Raw genomic sequence first — 23,433 nt, 5'->3', positions numbered from 1 at the left:
TTTTTCTCATTAAAGAAGTCTTCACGAATCCTAGGTTGTTTTAAATGCTGTTATTGGTCATTTCTCAACGCCATCCACAACTGTTTAATTGGCATCTCATTGATTACGTAAATTTATAAATTTAGCTAATTAAGCATATTCATGCACAATGAACGAAAAGTATTCACAGTGGGCACCATGAACAACACCCATCAAGGTACAGTGAACACCGTTCACGTAGTGCCCTCAGGTAATTTTTAATTCTTGGCCACATTCAGTTAAGATAGCACAATACCACAGAATAAATGTGAAGCTGACATACTGGTCAGTGCACGTCCTCCAAAATTTAACATCGCTTGCTGAGAAAAAGCTACAATATATATTTGAAAAAAATAATAATAATAATAAAGGGATATAAATGTTCACTGGCTTTCCAGTTGGCGTCGGTGACCAATATTTTGAATAAGCTTGATTATTTGGGCTTATTTGCAGTTCCACCACAGGTGCCTTAAAGCCAGTGTATAACAGCAACCGATACTTTGTGCATCGCACAATGGTTTATTATAATTCTTGTACTCGATCTGTGCAAGTCACATCGTGAACATCATTGCCATGAAAGCAATTTCAGAGATTTGTGGTTTCGCTGAACATCTAATTATTACCACAACTTGGCCGCTAAGTTTGACTAAGTATGAAACTTTGCATCCTTGGCTTACGCTCCGCAGCTGCAAGGGCCCAATTCTGTGTGGCGCGGCTGGGCAGAATGTTGTATCGCCCAAGTGCACATTTAAATGATGATTTCAACTGCCATTGGATATTTGTGACCAAGAAGTTTCATGAAAGCAAGCAGGTCGTTTGTCAGCGTGCCGCACTACCATCCCGGTAACCGGACGTGGTGCACGTGCGAACAAGATTTAGAACGTCACATGCACGCCGTTTGCCCTTTAATCGACGCAGATGTACCAATAGGGCGCCAAACCGAGTGCTAGAATGCGTTACGAAACTGATGAGCTACATGCTGAGCAGACTGTACAAACTTATTCATTCAGAGCGGCTTTCATTCCCGACTGCCCCATGAAATATACATGTATAATATAAAACAATAATATTATATCATATATATTATTATAATATAATAATAGGTATGAAAATATACCCCCTGTATATACGCAAATGCATAACGCTTTTATAAAACATTCGTAATGCATTGTATAGCACAAGATAGTTTTCGTTTTCTTGTAGCCTAGTTGCAATTATGCCACTGAACACACCCACACTCCGAAGTCGCCAACGCTGACATAGATTGCTTAGGCTTGGACTGCAGGGCTAAGAGCTAGCCAACACATGTCTACGGCTGCGTGGTTGCCACTGAACACGCACATCCTGCTAAGTTTGGCAATTCATTCGAAATTAGTGTTTTGGTGCAGGTTGGCGCAGCTGAATGGTTTGGCGCAATATGGCGGAATTGGCACAGCACTTCCATCCCTGGAAATACATAAATCCACAAAACATACTACAATACTATAAGACCAAAACTGTCCTTACAAATTCTTCATTAAACACAAGAAAACAATTTGTATGATATGTTCTAAAGCGAAGAACAACGTGTGGCATGTAGCACTATTAATAACAGTCAAACTGTCTTGACATATGAAAAACATAATGGGGCAGCAAATAATGTAGTTTTCAAGAACATGACCAAATAACTGAATTTAGTGTGGTGAGAAACAAACTTCATTAGGCAGCCCCTGCACACAAGTTTAAATTTTCCTGGTGGCTCGTTACAGTTCGGTACTTGCATGTTTAATAGCTGCATGACTTCAAAGTATAATGTCCATTTTTCATAGTTAGCCTTGACTATGCACACTAAACCTTTATAATACGACAGTAAGTGGACAACTAATCTAAAAATGAAGCTTGGTATGTCAGGAAACAACACAAAATAAGATAGGTACCAACAAAGCTGAACTTTGCCCATGAGCTCTCTATACACCAAAAGACAGCTACAAATCTCCCCACCTCACTAACAAGAAGGAACCAAACATATGAAAATACTGTCACAGATGGTTGTGGTTCATGCAGCAGTACACGAACCACAACACGACATGCAAACCCACAACAACACGCAAGCCCACAACAGCAGTGCTGCTGTTTGTGGGTTTGTGCAAGCTTATCCATCTATTGTTGCAGCGTTGTCATGCAACTTGCCCTTTAAATATATCCGCTGTACTATATATGTTTTTTTTGCATAACAATATGTTAACTGTGCCATCGCCACTGATGTCAACGAACGATTGCTTTCCGCAAAACAGGCTCTTTATGTGCACACACCAATTATTTTACTGTGAAAACCTGCATTCATATTTTTTTTAATTGAAACATACGCTGTTACTACAGTCCAATTTGTACTACTTTGAAAGCACTAAAAGCTATAAAGAACTAAGTAAACTAAAAAAAATATCTTATGACGCTCTGCCAGCAGCTTAGAAAGCTCATTAATACACATTTTGCTTAATATTGTGCTCTTGAGCAATAAGACGCACTACATAAATAGTTCATTACCACTTGTGTACATTAAAGGGCCACTAAAGGCAAATATTAAGTCAAGCTAAAGTTATAGGTTAATGCTCAAGAATGTCTAAGGCATCAATATAACGAAAGCACTTTAGCAATGGATAAATTGAAGTAAACGGAGAACACAAGTTGAGGCTCCCACGAAACATTCAAGTACTAGGCCAATGACATAGGCATTCCTCCTTATAATGCTGTCACTAGTATTTCTCCATTTATAAAAACTTGCAGTTTCACCCGAAAGGAAAAGCAATGATTGCAATAGCACATTAGCGGACAGCTACACAAAGTAAGAATAGTAGCCTTATCGGCCATATAACCTTGTAAGCGTAGGCACACTAACTAAATTAATAAGCATAGTGTCGTGCACGCACAAGCAAACAAACACATGCGACTCAATGACTGCAGAAACTCGCTGTCAAAACCCTGGCGTGAGGGAACGTAACAGCAGCGAGTAAAGTGACAGTCACACTGCCTATTGCTTCAACGCAAAGTGAGCACTGAGAGCAGACAGCATGCACAAAGCTAAAAGCCACCGATGCACCTAGACTCTGCCAGCAACCCAAATCGCTCTCAAGATGTGCCCGCACAACTGCGTGCAGCCGCCAGATGCACAGTTGCAGCCAGAGTATAATGCATCCCCCCCCCCCCCCCCCTCCGGTGCCTGGCAACGTTGAGTGCCTTGCGCACGACAGAATACAGCGTGCTTCCTCCCCGTGTTCATCTTTCGCACAGGTGGGATTGAGCCATGATCGTCGGCTCCGCTTACACGCCTTCACTCACAAATACAGAGTAGAGCACGCGGCGACAGTGTTATTGCCCTTGGACTTTAAACTGAACTGCACGGCGACGCTGACGGCGGTAATGCACTTGGAGTGTCCATATAATTGCTACTGCAATAATAAAAAGATTATTGCAGTGAATTATAAGACAGAAGAAAATGCTATTTGAACAGTTCTATTCAATTTAAGAAAAAAAATCAATAACGTTACCCACAACAATAATGCAGGCAATCAAAAGGCTTTGTTTTCGCTTGACTATGCTCTGCCCGTACTTTTATGCTCTACTAGTTTCATTATCACACAGTGCTGCGCTGGTTTTGCTGGCTTGCGAAATTCACACAATCATTCACACAAGTTCAACCTATCACATGGACTCGCCATTCTCTGCTACTGCAAGTAGAAGAGAATGCCATGTCAGTGTGATGTCGCGGGTTCCCTGAACAGTACCCGTCACTTGACCAAGAGCAGCTGCAGCGGTGGATCCAACATTCTGTCTTGGCTCAGTTTCTCCATGGCCGTGCATTTGTGTTTTTTGCAACAAACCGTAGCACCATCTCTCAGGCGCCGTTTCACTCACTAATGGCAGTAAAGGGCAGTAATGGTGTATGCAATGGCACCACTCCTCCTTTGGAGGCGGGCAACTTGAATTGAACTGAAGGTGTGTGGACCCTTCAGACTAGATTGTCTCTTAGTCTTTTGTTGACACAAAACGAGCTCTGCGAGGTTTCTGTAAGGCATTTTAACAGTACACGTTGGCTTAATATTTGCTTTAGTGTCCCTTTAGGTCAGTGTAGTGATGTGCTATGTCCAATAGTAACCTGCCTGCACACAACCAGCAATGGAAGAATTCAGTCAGAAGGTGTAACAACAGTGAGCTTGATGCAGACAACAAATTTAATATCAAGCATTAGCTTTAGGCTAGTAGCACTTCACACTGAAAATGGTATCTTGCACAGTCTGAAGACAAACAAGAATTCAGAGTTTGCAGCCATATGAGGCTTGCACTCACAACAGGTTTGTGGTAAACAATGCATCATAGTCTCAGGGTGTAACATGCAACAAGCTAAGCAAGCAAACCGGCTTCTGTGTGCCACATGACAAACCCTCAAGGACAATGTTATGAATAGCCCTGTTATTGACAACATGACTCACCAAAAGGTGTGACCACATGAGCACGTGACTGGCTGTGTGTCCACATACTGCACCTTGATGGCATTGTTGCACTCAGGTTGAGGACACCACCGCAACAACCGGTTACACTGGCACAGAAAGAGCTGGTCAGTTAGTCCCCATGGTCAACTTCAGTATGGCTACTCAGTAATGACAAAAATATGTTGCTCATCTACTCACTGGAGGATGATAAATAACTAGATTTCAGCACAAATCAGACAACAGTAATAATGCGTTTTGCTGAGCGGTATGATTAGGCACAGATACACAGAAAGACTAACCGTTGGGCATAGCATAGCTGTTGAGGACAATCAGCACACACACACACACACAAAAATAAAGGAAAAGACATACATACAGGCAGAAAGGACGAACACAAGCACTACCTATAACAGGATGAACTTTACATTACTAGTATACATCTTGCCATGCATGCACACAAAATGTATGCAATATCACAAGGTGATGCTTGCGCATCAAAGGCAGGATTCTTGAGCACTCATACATTGTGTTTTTCCAGACGTGAGCAACATACAGTCAGTTTGGCTGCAAAACGACAAAGAAGCCAAATGGGTGCACCGTCACGTTCTGCTCAAATAACTCAGTAGCGGAATGATCGCAGTGTTCTGACTTCTGCGGCTGGCATTGATGTATTTCCTACAGAGTGCCTGTGCGCAATTTGTTAGGATCCTTCCTACTGAGCAGTGCGGACCACAAACATTCAGCTAAAGCTCTTATTTTGTGCTTAAGAACTCACCTCAACGAAGCTGTTGGTGATGAGGTGCTGGTATTTGAGCTTCACCTTGGGGTCTGACAGCAACTTCATTACTGTCTGGTCGTCCACAAGGATGTCGCAGCCGTGGGCGGCACATGAGATCGTCTGGCCCATGCCCTCCTCCATAATTTTGGTGGTCAGGTAGAAGTTCCAACACTCGGTGCAGAACCGGTGGTCACAGGCTAACCCAGTCATCATCTGTGCATGACACGCCACACTGGAGCCCCTCTAAACATTCTACGGGAACCCTATTAGGATCTGCCAGATCCCCCGGGCTGGAATACCCATGAACGAGCACTTCACAAATCGAAATGCACTCAACTGGCGCCTCGGTTATATGGTTTAGGTAAATATCTCCAAGGCAAACTATCAGTGCAAACAATTCTCTGTAAGATGATGTTTGAAACAAAATTTAGATGGAAGCTCGGGTTAACAACATCCATGGTTGTGATGGCAAAACTTTCTAATTGTGATTAACAAATGCATAGTGTTACAGTGAATGTGCAGAAAAAAATTTTCAGTACAAAGCCCCAACCTGTTTCGTGCAACATGAGCACAGAAACTTCATGCCATTACACTCAGGAGAGAGCTCAGAAAGTTTCAACTGGCAGCTTTCAATGACGAAAGAGAGACATTGAAGTGTTTTATAACTACAATAAAAATTTTGGCTTCATCAATTATTACAACCACACACTAGTAATTTTGTGCAGTAAAATATGACCCCACCATTTGTTAGGACCCGAATTCTAAGTCTGCCAAAAGCACTCCTGTCAGCTTTAATTTTGCACACTCTGACTTACTGTGTATCACAGAGTCACAATTTGTGAACTTGTGCTCACTGCACACTAAAGAGCACAAGCATAGTTTCACCCTATCAAGCATGCGTTCGTCAGTGTGAGCTACGTGAACGGAGGCCACTAGTTAGGTTGTGGCAACTCACCGAGCTTGGAAGGTCGCGCAGGCAAATTTCACAGTCTTCCATGCCATGGGCTGCCGAAGAAACTTGTCTCTTCTGTGAAGATGGGGAAACATGGCCACACAATAATGCACTTATCCTCCAAATCACAGCACAATGATGCCTCACTAAAGAAGCCAAATTTAATTTTAAAAATGGAGGGGAGAGAGGGGTGCCAAATTGAAAAGATACCAGCACGATAACATCCCATGCACAATTTTTTGAAGACAAAATATTTTTGAAAACCTCTCTAAAAATATTGTCAACTCAAAATGCAAGAATTATTTTCCTTCAAACAAGACGCCTAATTTCAAAATGCATCAAAAGTTAGTACTAATTGCTCTAAAGAACTTGCTCAAGAATATGCCCACCTTAGCATTGCTGTAAAAACCATTCCATGTCTTTAAAGTGTTCAAATTAAATGCAGACTGGGAACGAATACTTCGGCTACTACTCTTTAAGAAGACAGACACACCATTTTATTTTCCTGAAATTAATTCCACAACATAACAGAAACTGAATTTCACCTGTACTAACCTGTAATAGTTGCTTTACTTCCCTAAGCCTTATTACAGATATTCTCTGATTTCAGCATCACACCATTATCTCAATTCCACTCCTCCATCACTCCTTGTTGCCAGAAAGCACAGAGCAAGCTTTAAATAGAGTATTGTGCAATCATACTTTGTCAGTACTTTAATTTTTATATTGTTGTGCAAAGCTCATCAAGTTTGGCCATCTTGGCTTGTTTTACTACTAGCTTAACACAATACAAAACATTTAAACAAACAGTTGCCAGCCCTTCCATGATAAACTTGCTCCCCCACCAAGGACAAAATAGCTTAACAAGAAATACAAATGGCAGCAAAAGAAAGTATCTAATGGATGCAAAGTGAAGAAGAGACTGTAATTCAATTAAGCCGTACCTTATGTAGTCACAAGATGTAAAAATCTGCCACTACTTTTCTATTTCTATGTCCATAAAATAATTACTATAACTCTTCCGAAACACAAGCTCTCACCTTCTGTGATTTGGCAGGCTTTTTGTATGGATTTACCACATGTGCTTCTTTAAAAAGCCGCTCCTGATCACCATCATAGTACCTGCACGAAAACAGCCAATGCACAAAACTTGCATGCATCCTAGAAGAACTTGCTGCAGTATATCTCAAGCAACAAATATTACTGGCTGGCCTAAGTTACACCAAAAGATGACAAACTCCAGTACCCATGTATTTCATGCAAGCAGACAACATGATCAAAGGCAGCAATCGAGAGACAGTCTGGTTCCAATGCTTCAAACACTCGTAAGCCAAGATGCCAGTTAAATTAAACAAAATTCAAAATTTTCACTTGGCTCACTCTGTTTTCAATTCCATTTGAAAACCACTTGAAGCTTTCATTCAATCCAGTCAATTCAAGCTATGTAGTTAAATCACTTAAAGGGAAGCTGAAAGCTTTTCTAGAAAAAATGCGTGAAGAGCAGTCCGTCGTGGTATTCAACCCTCTGAATTCGAATATCGCATCGAAATTAAGCGAAAGAAAGCGCAAACATATTTTATTTCGACGAAAAGTGCAGCAGCAGACACGCCCAGCTCGCGTGCCTCGTTTTCGCCTGTGATTGGTCGGGCGCCTCGTGACGTCAACAGTGGTGTTCGTCCGCACCGACTGCTGCCGCTACACACGAAGCACGGTGCAAGGTAGTTTGGTGCTGTTTTGCTGACACGGTCATGGAAAATTTCGAGAGCTTGCGTTTCTCTGAGGAGTCCGGCGTTAAGTCCAAACTCCACGAGAGCGATTTTGCGCGCGACGGTGACGGGTGACGGCTTCGAGTGACAAAACGGGCTTGAGCAGATCGCTCGGCGTTGTCGCTCGATCGCTCGTTTCGAGAAATCTAGAACTCGTCGCTCGTCGCCCGGAAGTGCTATGAGCGACTAGCCAATAGTGCGAAGCCGGAACTGGATGTACATAACTCAAATACTACTGTTTGTCGCACGGAACGAGCAAACTATTGAATTTTCCACGTGCAAGAATAAGAATCTAGTGCAAGACCTACAGAAATATTTTGTGCTCCTTTTTCAGTAAAACACATCAACTTAAATTGATAAAGCATGCGTCACGGTAGTTATATTGCTGCCCTCATGCCGGGAAGTCCTCGCTCAAAGTCGCCGCTCGCGTGGAGTTCGGCTTGCAGGCGATGAGTGAACGCGACAGCCATCGCCTCGCTTGTCGCGCTGTCGCTGTCGCGTGCAAGATCCAGAGGGGTTTATACTTTACTCTCTACATGTACGAGCCGATTGCGAAGAGCCGGCTTCTCCAAGAAGCAAAAAATGCTGGTGCAAGCACTGCTTTCCACGCGAACGAAGGCGAAGTGTTAGCATCTCCTTGTGTTGGAAATGTTCTTTGGCGAGTATGTTTTTTGCTAAGCTGCATTCAGCGTTCCAGTGAGTACGTTTCCGGGCAAACAACTGCAGTGTTATGTTCCTGCATGCCTCCTCGTAGAACGTAAGCGGTGATGCGATCTTCGGCATTTGTGCGCTGCCCCAAAGCTGTCGGCAATCTACACAGACGGTTTAAACGCGGGAAAAGTTTACCGGCTGTTGTAGTACGTGTAGTATAGAACCTTCATCAGCGCGCCATCCGCACGCTACTCGTAACCGGCGAATTCCGTCGGCTATGTGAAATGGTCGGTTTCTCTATGTACGCGAGAGAAGGGGGAGCGCAGCGTACTGGCGTGAGCCGGCTTCCCAACACATGCAAACTTTACACTTGCACTGCGTTATGGTAGCTGCATGCAGGCTGTTTCACAACACACGTGCGAATAGAAAATTCGCGGCGCTTGGCGATGAAACCTGCGTCAAGGGTGGGAGATAAACATGCACCTTCCGTTCAGCGTGCTAACACGAAGGAGAAGCCAAAGCACGCATTATTGATAAACTCCGGTAGTAATCGTCACGGAAGTGGTTAGAGCACAACACTGTTGTTCTTGAGCGCTTGAAGTTGTTTCGCTTCATAGCAGCCTCCCACTTAGCTGAAAGCTTCTTGTCTTGCAGGAACTAATGGAACATCGGAACATCGTCGCCGCCGCTGGTGTTCGTGCAAGCTTAGGCTGCACAGAACGCTGGCATGATTGGCCTACAAGTTCAATTGATGCTGCTCACGTCAACTACCACTCCTATATACACACAAACAAAGGAATGTAGGGTCGAGCAAAGCAGATTAGGACGGCACGCACGCAGAAATAAGTCCGGTCAGGCACGGTCGCGGAGACTGCGAAGGAACGGAACACCAGTGCTGACGTCACTACGCCGCGGTTTCCGGTCTCCGCTCGCATCGCCAGCGTCAGCAGCAGCGCGCGGCGCTCGACGGGGGGCGGAGCTACAGCGCAATTTTAACCGACGATTGCGTCGCTCCTAAGTGAAAAATCCCTCCCAAAATTTCACCTGCATGGTTTAAAGGTTCCCGCATCCGCATATAAGCGTCTTATTGAATTCGACAGACTCTTCAGCTTCCCTTTAACGCTTTCATTCAATCCAGCGAATTCCAACTTTGTAGTTCCCACGACAAAACAATGCAGCCAGAAATAACTCAATAGAACACAAGGCATGAACCATCAAAAATGCGCTCACATTTGGTGCTAATGTTTGTGTTTATGTTCATGGATGCCATTACAAGGGCTGCCCCACCAGCACAGTTACATTTTCGTGGCTCTAGAATTTGCCATCTCAGGGGCTCTCCACATTTACAAGGCATCCACCTGCTTTATGTATGCTTCCAATTCGCACTGAAGGCAGCATGTAACTGTTCCGTGCATACACCTGTTCATGAATAACTTAATTCTATTTTGGAACATACTTTGTTCAAACTCAGGACTATCACAAAAAAAAAAAAAAAAAAAAAAAAAACCACCTTGCCTAAGCTTTTTAGGTAACACAGGTCAACTGCATGTAATTAAAATGGGACTTCATTAATGCTCTTGATTTACCTATGTGCCATGTTTATCTATTCTAGAATAGACATGAAAGTGCTTTTGAAGCATTTACTCAAGTACACTAAGCACATGATCTAAAAGAAACTGATACAGAGAGCAGAAATTCAATAGGGAGAACTTTAAAATGAGTTTACCAGCATCAACGCCTAGGAATGGCTTACCATTAAAAGATGAAGCTCAAGATCGGATGCTGCACCTTGACTAGTCATGCAGCCTTAATTTTATAATGCAAGACATCTCTTTGTGAATCACTTCACCATGTCATTTGAGGACTGCTCTTACATAATATTACAAGTGTTATTTCCAACATGCCCATGCAACAGCCTTTGCCACCTTTGTTTAGGCTGCAGTGAATGTAAGCCACATGTATTTCTTGAGCTGAGCACAGCTCAATGCACTATGATCACAGAACAAAACGTGTGAACACACTCCCTGTTTTGTCTTCCTTTCCAAGGAAAATCGGAATATTGACAATTTATAACTCTCCTTACAATCCACCGCAGCATTAGCTCCCCCACCAAAACCGACCTGAACCCGCACACAAGGCTTCCTGATGATGTGTTTCTGGGCTTTGCGTATCAGCAAACAACATGTAGTAGAAAATTAAAAAAAAGGGGGAGGGGGGTCTACGGAAGATATCTTTAATGTAATGTGCTGCTGCTACAGATTCCCAAAAAAAGGATTACATGGGTACAACAGATCACAGAGTTACAAAAATCACAAGAGGGAACTCACTCTGGCACTATGATCATTCAGGTTCCAGGAGAATGGTACATAGATTTGTCTGATTTTTGTGCTTGTCACTTCAGACATCCTTGCAGCTTTACTTATGGGCCTTTTCTGTTTTAATAGGTTTAAAGTTCTATGCAATCCTTCTTTTTTTTTTTAATGCAGAAAGCAATAAGACTGTGCCATGTATAATCATTGTGCCAGAGTTCCCTCTATTATTTCTTGTAGGAAATTCTATGCACCGATGACATCATTGGGTTCCGTGAGCGTCAACATCAATGGCAATGCCCTTGTTCCTTTCTCTCCAGTGCAGTACCTTAACTCATCTGCTCACATATCCTCCTCACTAAAGAGTTTGCTACTTTTGCTTTTATTTCTAGGCAAAAAAACCTCGCACAGCCACGTGAACGATTAAATGGAGCAATCTTTTCTAGTAGGTTTCTTCTTTGTACTTCGTGTCGAAGCCAGTGAGGTTCCTTGTGGCAAAAAAAGGTCAAACTGCAGCAAAATGCATTTGGCAAATATTGATGCAAATAGCAAATTTTATTTAGATTCTACAATTACCCAAAAAGTCATGGCTGCAATATCTGAGAACCCCGAAAAAGCTGTGCTGCTTCAAGGAATGTTTAGCAAGCACTGCTTTTGATGAGGTCAGCAATTGTGCCTGTGCTCACCTTTCGTACAGCTTTTCCATGTCCCATTTGAAATGGTTCAGGAGGATCCGAGTCGTGGTGGGCGGGATCTGCACAGAAGCCACGCCAGCATAGCCCTAACTGTTATCATTGAGACAAGCCAGTTTATTTACGGGCAAGCTATGGCAGAAGTGAAACAGAATAATTATGCCCTGCTCACATAGTTGACCATGTAAACCACACAGTTAACCACATAAACTATGTCATGGCCACTATGACATGTTCTGTCATTATACTGCTCATTCTGTGAATGCATGCAGAGTTTCACATTGAAGTCATTCATCACCTTTTAGTTTTAATTGCACACCAATATGCATATTTGAGTGCAGCATGAGCTGCACCATTATGGTGAGCAGTACATCATCACATTAGGTAATGCAATGCCAAAGCTCAGCGGTCAGCCAATCGAGCTCCCGACTTCACATTGCTGCAGTAACATGGCTGATTTCCCCTGGTGATGGCGGTGGCATGCAATGTTATTTCTTTTGACGTAGGGTGAGTGTGGGAGGGGACATGACAACAGTAACAGAATGAATACAGGGACAAAGCAAACTTTGATTGAAGCACTTACATTATCACATTAAAAGTCGACCCCTTTATCCAGGCAAGTGTAATGCAAGTCTATTAGATAGTGGAATTCCAGCAAGCCACTAATGTGCACCAGTTTGCCTCTACAGAAGTTTCAGACAGCACACTGAATTCCATGAAGCTTTGGTGTTCATCCCATATGTGATTTTCGATTCGCAGCACCCTGTCTCCTTCTGCCAAGACCAAATTTAACATTCATGAGTTATTCTACAGCTACAAATGGGCCAAAAATATGATTACAATAACAGTTAACACTTGGATTTCAAAATTCATAATGAGCACAGCCTCAAGAAATGTTTTACGCCAGCAGCTACACCATAACATTTCATGGAAGCTGAAAACACACAATGGTGCCATGAGATACCGTGTGTATGCCAAAGTGAAGATACTTGGTGCAACAAGGCCTGAATAACAGCAATGAGATACAATATGATGTCCCTATCACCTTCCTTGCCTAAAGACACATCCGTGTGTATGAAAAATAACAAGGAGTGTTAAGAAGAAATGGCAGCAAATATTTTTCTTAATGAGGGGTGTCTGGCTAATCAGAAGGACGATGACTGCACAACTGTGTGCCATCAATTTCTTGCCAGAAACATAAGGAAACAAAAAATACACAGCCAAAAACATTGGAAACCGTGCCATGTGGGCACATGCCACGAACAAGACAACCCCTTTGTAGGAAGGAACTGTAGAACTACCCAACCTATTTACCTCACAGTCTGAACCTCACATCATACAATTTTGAGAGTTAATACAGGGATCTCTCAGCTGCAATTGTGTCAGCATTGACACAACACAAAGCTACTGTCAGCCTGTTGTCATGCCAACAGTCTCAGTGAAGCCAAGACCAAGGTGGACAAGAGGCACCTTCTGTTGTGAAATTAGCCTTTCAATCAACCACACCTTCAGGACACCGAGTGCTGGGTGCATGCAAGTGTTAAATGTATTATGCATGTGTTAAATGGATTGACTGCTTCACAACAAACAAATTAGCAGCAAGGACGACTAAGTGCAGTTAGAGGTGCTGTGTGGGACAGGAAAAAAATATATATATATACATAAGATAATGATGATGGTTTTTCGAAGCCGGCAGCAAACATGGCAAGCCTAAGGAACAATTCTATTCGAACGTCATTTCTTTTCGCACTTTCGTCAGTGGTTCTAGCAGAATTCAGCTCCATTATCACCAGGATGGTAAGACTGTGAGCAATAGTTACAATGGAATAGAATTAAGTGAAAGAAACCCTTGCATTACAATAGCCAAGGCTGCCTTATTTGAAGCACATTAGTATCAAAGAGGGAAATGAGTTTAAACAGAAGCACAGTGAAGCTGAGAAAAAAAAAAAACTGGTGAACAAAGCAATAACACAAGTTACAATGCCTTGCAATGCATGAAAACAAGTGATTCTACAATGGCTGTTGCTATTCAATGTAAAACATAATGCTATCACAGTACCTCTTTCACCAAACAATGAAAAGAGCCACGCATTTTTTCGTTTTTGGCAGTTAGAGCAACAAAAGCACAAGGCAGTTATACAACTGTTTACATACAGCATTCAAGCATTTGTTGATAAAGTCAGTGACACAATGGCAACAGTGATTTCAGAAACAAGTTTTAGCAGGTTGGGATGTTTAAAGCCAGATAAAGTATTTCAAGGAAAATTTAACAATTACGAAAGAAACTCCTTGAACGACTAATGCCTAGGGTTCAGCATTTTTAATTATTTTTCAAAAAGGCAGCCCACTCTTTCCAGCACTTATCTAAAGTTTGAGCTTCTCTTTCCCATTTTCAGTGACAGTATTCTTAATCTAAAAGCTTACTGTTTCTTGTTCTTGTTTTTGTGCTTAACTGGGTGAACATCCTTTCCCCAGCAATTACAAGGACATTTCCCGTAAGGGATATACGCGATGGCTGGCTTTTGCATGCTTTATCAATGTGAAATTACCATAGAATTAATAAGAGCAAGAACAGTGGGTCTGACATATAAATGTGAGAAATGTGCACCTGTCACATGTTCAGAGTGCTGCAAAACGGCAACATAATGACCAAAGTCACTAAACATTCATTAAACAATAAAAAGTCAATGCAATCATATGTGATGGGTCACTCAGCCACGACTGAAAGGAACTGTATATACACTTACTCTTATTTTAACCGCAACCAATACGAGGGACGTCCCAAAAGTTTCCTAATTTTTTCTTATGAGAAGATAGTACACCAGGTGAAACAAACAATCGCCATAAGAATCCACGCCTGTTGCTGGTTTAACAAGGGAAGAGGCGTCAGCGGACAAGGAATGACACATGCGAAGAGCGCCAAAGAAGAGAGAGTAGCGGCAGACCAGCATGCCCAAGGTTATTCGAGTACAAATCACGAAGGCAGACAGATGTGTGCCGACACTGTGGTCGCCAATGAAAGTGTGTGCCGTTATCCGGTATGGATGGGCTCCTGTTCCCTGCACTGAAAGCCGCACTCTTGGGACGCCACTTCCAAAACAATGCTGAGGTAGAGCAGACTGCGCGAGAATTCCTTGTATCGCAGGGCACTGAGTTTTACCAGAGCGGTTTCTTCAAACTGATTGCACATATGTCTCGATTTCAGTGGTGATTATGTGGAAAAATAGTGCAAGGTGTATAGTTCAAGATGCCATGGTGTACTTCTCTTGGCAATAATGCGTCCATGTGAAAATAAAGGATGAAACTTACTTTCAGAACGTCCCTCATATATACATCTAGCAAGTGCAGATTCAGTTCTTAAGCATTACTCACTTAAATGTGCCAATTTTGTGCCAAATCTTTACCATCCCCATGTATAACACTTAAATATAATACAATTATCACTAATAAACCTGTGCCGTTATTTATCTTTTGCCATATTGTTGTCGCATGGACTTTTTTTGTTCGTGAATAGAATTTCTAATAAGTCTCAGTTGATGAATATAATAGCTTTACGCTGAACAGAAAATGGTAAATATATTTTTGTCTCAAAGCCTTTTTAGTGACTGTTGCATTTTAAATATAGATTATGGAAACTCAACTTTGACATGTTGAGTTTCATGACACCATGTGGAAGAGGAACCACATTTGACACCAACTAGACTAACCTTCAAACGTTGACTAACAAGCAAGGAACCACTACCGGCCCTAACACCGCTACCACTAACTACTAGCACAAACCGCAATCCTAGGTAGAAGCGCAGGTGCTATGAAACTGCTCATAGAGCCTGTGCCTGATTACGACTGTCCTATCACTAAATAAATACCCCTCCAGTCCTTAGGTTCCCTCAGTTATGCTACAGCAACAAAATGGGGAAAATGCAAATATTACAGAATCTTGCTTAGGAAACAATACCCTAGCAGCTATCTCAAAAGGACAGGCTTTCACAGTTGTGATCAAAAACTATTATAACATGTAAATGCCGCCCCCAAAGTGAAATGAATTTCATTTCATGCAAAAAGTTATGTTTAATACCCAAGTCAGATGGGCAGATTTAGTGACACTTCAAGCAAGTGCACTTTGCCTCAATGAGTGTCATTTCAGCAGCTTGGTGCTAAGTGTCATTCGGGTATTGGTGACAATACTGATTTTGAACTGTACTGCTCTATATGATTGCTAGTATTTTGAATTTTAGGAATGGTTACTCTTTTGTTACAACAAGAAATGTTTAGACTAAATTTTGCAATAAAACATTAAAATGTAATTATCTCGTTAGCACATCCATTTGCTTCGAGTCAATACAAGCGCACAACGCATTCAATATCGAAAAAAAAATATATGGCGGATTCCACTATAAATGAGCGTCACGAGCTCATTTTGGCTTTACTGATGTCGTAAAGACCCTCGCATCATCTTAAATCATGAAAAAGTTATCTTAGAATTAGTGTTGACTCTGCTGTGAGAATTTATTTATATATTCTTGAAGCACCACTATCAAGGCTACACACTTTGGCACAGAGAAGCGAGTTCGTCGAACACACTCACTGATGAGTGCACTACACAGCAAGTGTCACTAGCCCTTTCCGTCTGCCAGCCTGCGAGTGACACTAAAGGCAAAGTGCACACGCTCAAAGCGTCACTAAATATGACCATCTGACTGGGGTACTAACAGTATGACACTGCTCAGCATGCTTCTTTTTTTTTAAATCAGATGTGTTTAACCCATTAATTCAGCTTCATTGTTTTATAAACAAGCTAATTTCAAGGATTGCTTTTGTTTTGTTTTGATTAATACTATGATGCAAAGGCCACAGATGAAAAAAGAATGCATGCCTGTTGGTATACAAAATGGCCGCTTGCCTGCTAAGCACTCAAGGAATCTAATCAATAACCTGAAACAATACAAGAAGCTAACAGAGATCAGAGATCTTGCCAGCCTCCTCGAGTCTGTGCAGTGTCATATTTTGACAGCAGAAAATGCCCTAATAAATGGGCATCTAGTTGTTCAAACATACATATATATATATATATATTCAGCATTGTGCAACTGTGTACGTATCTCTTCGCGTAGTTTGCTCAGAAATGAACTACGGCTAAAGCGTTCTAGTAATGCTACAATTTATGTGCGTATCAACAATGGAGCGATTGCGATACCACCCTGAAACGGGCTAGTTATAATGTAATCGACAATCATTCGCAAGCGAAATGCGAATAAATGGTTTCAACAATGCTAACGTAACTACTACTGCGTTGTCGTGTTAGTCAAACCTCTACAAGAATAAATTCAGATTAGCTCCTCCTTAAACAGCGTTCAGCTGCTATTTTGTTAACCCCTTTACATTATGACGAAAAAGAAAATACTTAGGTTAGTTTCCAATTCCAATGCGTGCGATCGCTGCCCATAATGGACTCAACGTACTTATAACCACTTGGTTTCCTTCTTCAGTGTCGAAAAACACTCATTCGATAATGTCGAGCGTTGAGCACGGCCACACAAGAATCGTGTCGTTGCCGTTATGGGTGACATCAGCGAGGTCAACACACGAGCAATTCACGAGGGCACCTGCGCGTATCTGCGCGTGACCCCTAAACAAGCGCGCTCGTCGACACCTGCAGCAGACGACAGCCCCGACACAGCGAACTCCTGTCACACACGTCTACATAAACGATATCCTAAACTTTCTTTTCGCTTTTTTCGTTCGTGAAACCGTGCACACGATCTGCACAAGACTGCCGTCGCCCGCATGGACATGCAGTCAGCACCACCGATGCATAATTCGTGCCCATAGAGGACGTCCGGTGTGACAGGCGCTGTTGTGAATGATCCTGACCAGGGCTGCGACCGAAACGCCCCAGGCAGGCTCTGCATCTCAAAAGGCACTGATGGGACTGGCCTTCTGGGCGATGCCTTCTCCGTACTGGCGAGCGACCAGAGAAGACCGTTGTTGCGTTTTTCCCAAGACGCCCAGGCAGATGCGAAGCAGGCAGTTAGGCTTAAACACCACTTCGACACCACCCGCACCTACCACGGCCGTGACACACTCACCTCGACAATATTGTTAACGTCACTGATACAGTTAACCATGTGCTGCACAATATCCTCGGTTGTGAGAACTTCAAAAGGAAAGTCTTCAATTTCCATCTTCTCTTTGGCCGTCGTCGGTTCTGGTTCCAAACCAATAGACAGTCCGTCGTCCTCCTCGCCGCTAGATTCGTTCCCAGAATCCGTATTGTACATGTTGTCGTCTTCCGAATCCATGTTCACGTCCTTGGAGAATGTGTTAAGAAACAGAAGACTGTGATAAGAGTATAAATCGAGAAACCGCACTGGGCCTAACACAGGCCTCCTTACAGCTCATCGTTCCATACCGTGTTTATCCTGTGACGTCATTGCGCTGCTTGCGCCACCTGAGGAGGCCGACGAGTTGTGGTCGCCGCGGCCGCGGCTGCGTCCGGCGGCAACCCCGCGGCGAGCGCCCACGGTAGACCCACCGCAGGATTCTACGGGCCGCCGGGCCAGCAGCTTCGCCCCACTTCGTCTTTATTTTCTTCGCCGCTAACGACGCTGCTGTTGCTACCGCTGGGACCGACTAGGTCACGACCGCGCACCTGCCAGCCCAAGAGGTGGTGTGCGTGCAGGTCACGCGTCTTTCGCCTTTGATTCGCACGATGCAGTCTCTCCCACTTCAGTTGAGCACTGTAGAACGACTGCCATTAAATCTCTTTACTCCAGTCCCATACCAATGCATTGAACCTCCATCCATTGGTATTTTACCCCTGCTTACACTTAATTCGCTGGAACGAGACTATCGTAGAAACGAAGTCGGAATGCTACAGGTTCAGGCATTAATTAAGCGACTTTAGATAGTGTCATGGCGCCACTCATGGCGCACTGTCTAGATGTAGCTGCGAAAAACAATTACAGCTGCTGAGTTATAAACTATGCATGTATAATACGTCGTCTAGGTTCAGGTTTCGTTCAAGGGTATCTCCGCGGTTGTCTGCAGCGCGCCACTTTCGTGGCGAGTTGCACAGTGATGGTTGCTGCTCTGGAGAACCAAGTAAGATATTACGCTGAAAAAATGCAGGAGCTTGAGAAAAAGTTGCGCGCAGATCAGGCGCTCCGGAACCAGGAGGCGGTGGGGGCGAGCGCCCGCACACAGGTTTCATTGCAGAGGGCGCACTGCCTCCACAGCCCTGAGGGCCGACCCCCCTCTAATATTGTACATAAATCCTTTGTTTTACAATAACACATACACAAAAAAAATTTCATCAGCCCTTCCACTGCAAAGAAGGACGAGCAGCGAAGCTGTGGTGTGTTTTACCTCAATCATCGCATCTATGTATATATAAAAATATTATTATTATTATTATTATTATTATTATTATTATTATTATTATTATTATTATTAGTAGTAGTAGTAGTAGTAGTAGTAGTAGTAGTAATTATTGTTGTCGTCGTCGTTGTTTAAGGACACAGACAACGAATACCTCTTTTGACTGTGGAGTGATCTATGATACTTTTATGAAGTAGTGGCGTATGCAAGTATCACCGCATGCCAGACGGGAATTCTGTAACGTTTAAAATTTCACTGTGAACTAATTATGACAAGTAAACAAAACTTGGCGTAATGATAGTCATCTTAGCGGCCAATTTAAGTATGATCTTTTTCCAAGATACCTACATAAGATTGAGAGATACAGAGCATTCGCGAGAAACCGGAGATGAAATTTCTTTCGTGTCGACGCGACGCGTAGATGGACGGACACCGACCACCGCCGGAGGGTAGCAATATACATTTTCGCCGTAAAAATTGTGTAGGCCATACATGAGCCACGGAGCGTGCCCCCACACTCACAATCAGAGCTTCAGAATGGCAACTCCGGAACTTCAATTATTCCGCAACCTTCCACGTTTGCCCACGCCCGGAATGCAAATGCGTTGTTCCAGAATGGAACAACGGCTCCATTTTTGCAGATGGAATGGAAATGGAATGGAAGCCCGAGATTCCGGAATATGGAATCGTAGCTTGAATATGGAATGGGATACAGCCTAAGAGCGCTAAGTGTTGCTATTAAGCGAGTCTGCAAAACGGGTTGTCAATTAGACTAAATTATGCTTGACCAATTTATTACATTGTAGAGACCATCCGTCAGTTCGTTGTCCCCGCCGTGGGGGTCACTGCCTCCTGCTTAATTGGAACCCAAGAACGGCTGCCCGACTGGCGCGCCACCACTGCCTCGAAGCAAACCTGCTTTTACTTATGAATAAAGCCAGTCGACTCTTTAAGCTGTCAAAACATGTATTCCTTGCCTCCGCCAAACCTAGCTCCCAACAAGGGGCGACCTAGGACATTCACGTTTTTTTCGAACACTAGCCATGGACGACGCTGCTCCTACTCCTGTTGACAGAGACGACGCCATGATTACGTCTCCTGTCATCGCCGCAGAGCTTCAGCTTTACAGCTTTTGGCCCAAGAATCCCCGAGTTTGATTTATACAAGTAGAGGCCCGTTTTCAACTCCGGCGCATCACTTCACCGACAGCAAAGTACCTGCACGTTGTCGTCGCGCTAACCTCCGACACCGCCGATGCCATAGACGACTTCCTAGCGGGTACGCCTTCAGCCCCAGCGTACGCGATGACCTGAAACGCACGGTCCTGCAGCGCCTCGAGTGATCGCAACAAAATAGACTCCAACAGCTCCTCTCCGAGGAACTCGGCGACTGCGACGACCATCACAAATCCTGCACCGGTTGCGTCAGTTGCTGGGTGGCCACTCCGCAAACGAGAGCCTTGCGCGAGCTGCTTGCAACGCCTAGCTCCCACAGTCCGCACGCATGATACTGCCGGGTTCCGACGAGACGAGCCTCGATTGGCTAGCTCACTCGCTGACCACACATGCGACTGCGTGGCACAGTTGCCCGTCGCCGCTGCGAGCGTCTCAGAGCCAGGAGATCGACTCTCGCACCTGGAGGAAACAGTCGACAGCCTTACCAGTGCACTGGAGAAGCTGATCTCGGGTGGCAACGCTGGCGACCAACTTCAGCGCAACCATTCGACTTCACAGTCTTGCAGCACTTCTAGAGACTCGCCGCGCCAGTTGTGCTGGTACCACCGTCGCTTTCGCGAACAAGCAAGTCACTTCACCCAGCCCTGTTCGTGGACGGGAAACGCATCGGCCTGTCGCTGACGGCGGCATATGCGACATCGGCCCTCGCGCAAGCCACCTATTCTTCGTAGTCGACCTCATCACCGGCACCCGCCTCCTCGTCGACACTAGAGCCGAGCTGTCTATATCGTACCCCGCCACGGCCGCAGATCGTCAACGCGGCAAGTCGATCCACACCCACGCTCCAAGCAGTGAACAACACGTACTGCCACCGAGTCGTGTGGGCTCCGGTCAATAACTCTGTAGACGTCGGACTCAGGTGATTGCACAGATGAATGTTTGTGATCGCCGACGTCAGCTTTGCCATACTGGGAGCGGACTTCCTCAGCCATTTCAACCTAGATGTGAGTGTCCGCGATCGGCGCCTGAAGAATAACGTCACATCCCTCGTTGTACTTGGCCTGCAATCCAACCTCGCCTCATTAATTGGTATCCGTACGTTTCGGCCGGTCTTAAAGTACAAAATACTTGCTGAGAACCCGCAACTCACGAAGCTCCGAAACGATGCACTGCCCTTGAAACGCAAGGTGACGCAGCATATCCCCACCACCGGCCCACCTGTCGCCGCCCTGCCACGGAGGCTCGCTGGACGGAGGTTGCAAGTCGCCCGCCGTGAGTTAGAACACTTTAGCTCGGCGTTATATTCGTCCTTCCTCCAGCAATGTGGTCTTCACCTCTTCATCTGGTTCCAAATCAGGACAGTGGCGACTGACGGCCTTCTGGTGATTACCGAGCTTTGAATGCCGTCACTACTCCGGATCAATATCGCCTTCCCGACATACATGGCTTCGGCGCTCGTCTCGCAGGAATCAAAATATACAGCAAGATCAATGTGATGGGCGCGTACCACCAAGTTGCTGTCGAGTACCCAAGAGAGCAATCACTACTCCATTTGGCCTATTTGAGTTCGTCCGTGTACCTTACGGTTTGAAGAATGCGGCGCAAACTTTTCAAAGGTTCATGGACGAGGTTACGCGCGGACTCCCGTTCATTTTCGTCTACATTGACGGCATTCTCATTGCAAGTCTCACAGACGAAGAGCACAAAGAGCATGCTCTTTGTGCTCTTCGCACCTTCGCCTTCTCTTTGAACGACTGGATGAACACGGCCTGGTCCTAAAGCCCCATAAATGCATTTTCGGAGTTGAAGCCCTGGATTTTCTAGGCCATCGCATTTCACTCCGAGGCAACAAGCCACTGGAATCATGGGTGCGGGCAATCGAGGATTTCCCCTCTCCAACCTCCTTCCGAGAGTAGCGCGAGTTTCTGGGCCTCATAAATTTTCGCAGGCGCTTCATATCATCCTGTGCACAAGTTCTTAAGCCGCTTACTGACTTGCTCCACCGCGACTCAAAAAAAAAAAAAAAATAAGGGAAAGAAAAAAACACGCCTGCCTTCCACTGGTCCTCGGAGCACGAACACTCCTCCCAGGAAGCCAAAACGCGGTTGGCGACTGCAGTGTTGCTGATTTATCCGTCGCCCGACGCGCCAACTCGCCTTGTGGTAGACGCGTCAACCACACCAGTGGATGTAGTACCGCAGCAGCACGATGTGTTGCGTTCTCCAGAGTAGCGTACCCCACCACTGCCGAGTTGTTGCGACGCCTGTATATCGAAGCTCGACCGACGTTACTATTGGGTAGTGTGGCGTTGTCGGCGGGCTACAGGCATACAGTAGACCATGGCGAGCAGGCAAGGACGAGACGATTTCTAGTGCGAAACTTTCACGGTTTATTCAAAGTTTGGTGAAAGATATGAGAAGAGGAGAATGAAGTGGGGGGCATTTAAATAGGCCCGCTAAAGTCGTAGGCGGGATCTTGCTCACGTCAACGTCACGTGATATGCACTGAGTTCCACGGTGCTTGGCGACGGCACCCACTCACCCTGCGACCTTTCACGAGCCCGCCCACGCAGGTGGTAAACAGCAGGTCCGGGATCGTAGGCGCTTGATCCTTTCTTCTAGGCGACGTTGGTTCGCGGAAGTTCTCCTGTAGAGCTTGACAGTTCGTGGAAAGGGCGTCTGGTTGTGGATAGGCGGCTGATCCATTGTCTTCACAAGCGTGCCTCCGCTGGCGGCAGGCCGGGGGCCCTGTCTGGTTCGCGGAAAGGGTTTTCACGCACACACACAAAGGGGCCTGTGAACACTGCGGGGCGTCCGACAGACCGGCATCCATTCGAGACAACCACCGCAAATTGGGCATCCATCCTTCGTTTCGATGAGGCATGGTGGTAGAGCATCCTTTTTGCCCGGGGTGTTACACGCCAACTGAAACGGCATCTCCGGCGGGGGAGGAAGATCCCGACGCGTAGGGGCCAGCAGCCACTGTGCGAGGGATCGGCGTTTCAGTAGCAGAATTCCCCTCAGGGCTGACGAACCCTTGGTTCGTGGCTGGTAGATTCCCGGGAGTCGTTCATCAGCCCTCGTGGCGCTCTTGTGTCTTTTCTCCCTGGTCCGGTCCGGTGAAACTGGACTTGTAAACAGGTCCCGCAACCTTTCGTCTCCTGTTTGGGCAAGCAGTCACCCCAGAACAGTGCCGGACCCATAACCACAAAGCAGCGAGCACAAGACCACCCTCCCCCAAGACACACCA

General features: G+C 44.9%; 1 protein-coding gene across 2 annotated transcripts in view; it reads right to left on the bottom strand.

The window, feature by feature from the left end:
* ari-1 (E3 ubiquitin-protein ligase ariadne-1) overlaps positions 1-18,209 on the bottom strand; it is a 37,461-nt gene extending 19,252 nt beyond the window's left edge. Inside the window, exons 1-7 of one of the 2 annotated variants that reach the window (XM_050168984.3) lie at positions 18,042-18,209; positions 17,719-17,940; positions 11,627-11,694; positions 7,255-7,336; positions 6,218-6,289; positions 5,260-5,475; positions 4,485-4,591 (exon numbers count right to left, since the gene is read on the bottom strand). In XM_050168984.3, the coding sequence (XP_050024941.1) occupies positions 4,485-4,591; positions 5,260-5,475; positions 6,218-6,289; positions 7,255-7,336; positions 11,627-11,694; positions 17,719-17,931 (758 nt within the window). In that variant the 5' untranslated portion in view covers positions 17,932-17,940; positions 18,042-18,209. The other variant, XM_050168982.3, reaches the window with a different exon arrangement.
* Between the last annotated feature and the right edge of the window lie 5,224 nt (positions 18,210-23,433).

The sequence above is a fragment of the Dermacentor andersoni genome, chromosome 3, assembly GCF_023375885.2.
Source record: "Dermacentor andersoni chromosome 3, qqDerAnde1_hic_scaffold, whole genome shotgun sequence".
NCBI classification, from domain to species: Eukaryota; Metazoa; Arthropoda; class Arachnida; order Ixodida; family Ixodidae; genus Dermacentor; species Dermacentor andersoni.
Note: the sequence above shows the minus strand (reverse complement) of the source record. Positions and strands in the feature narration are given on the sequence as shown.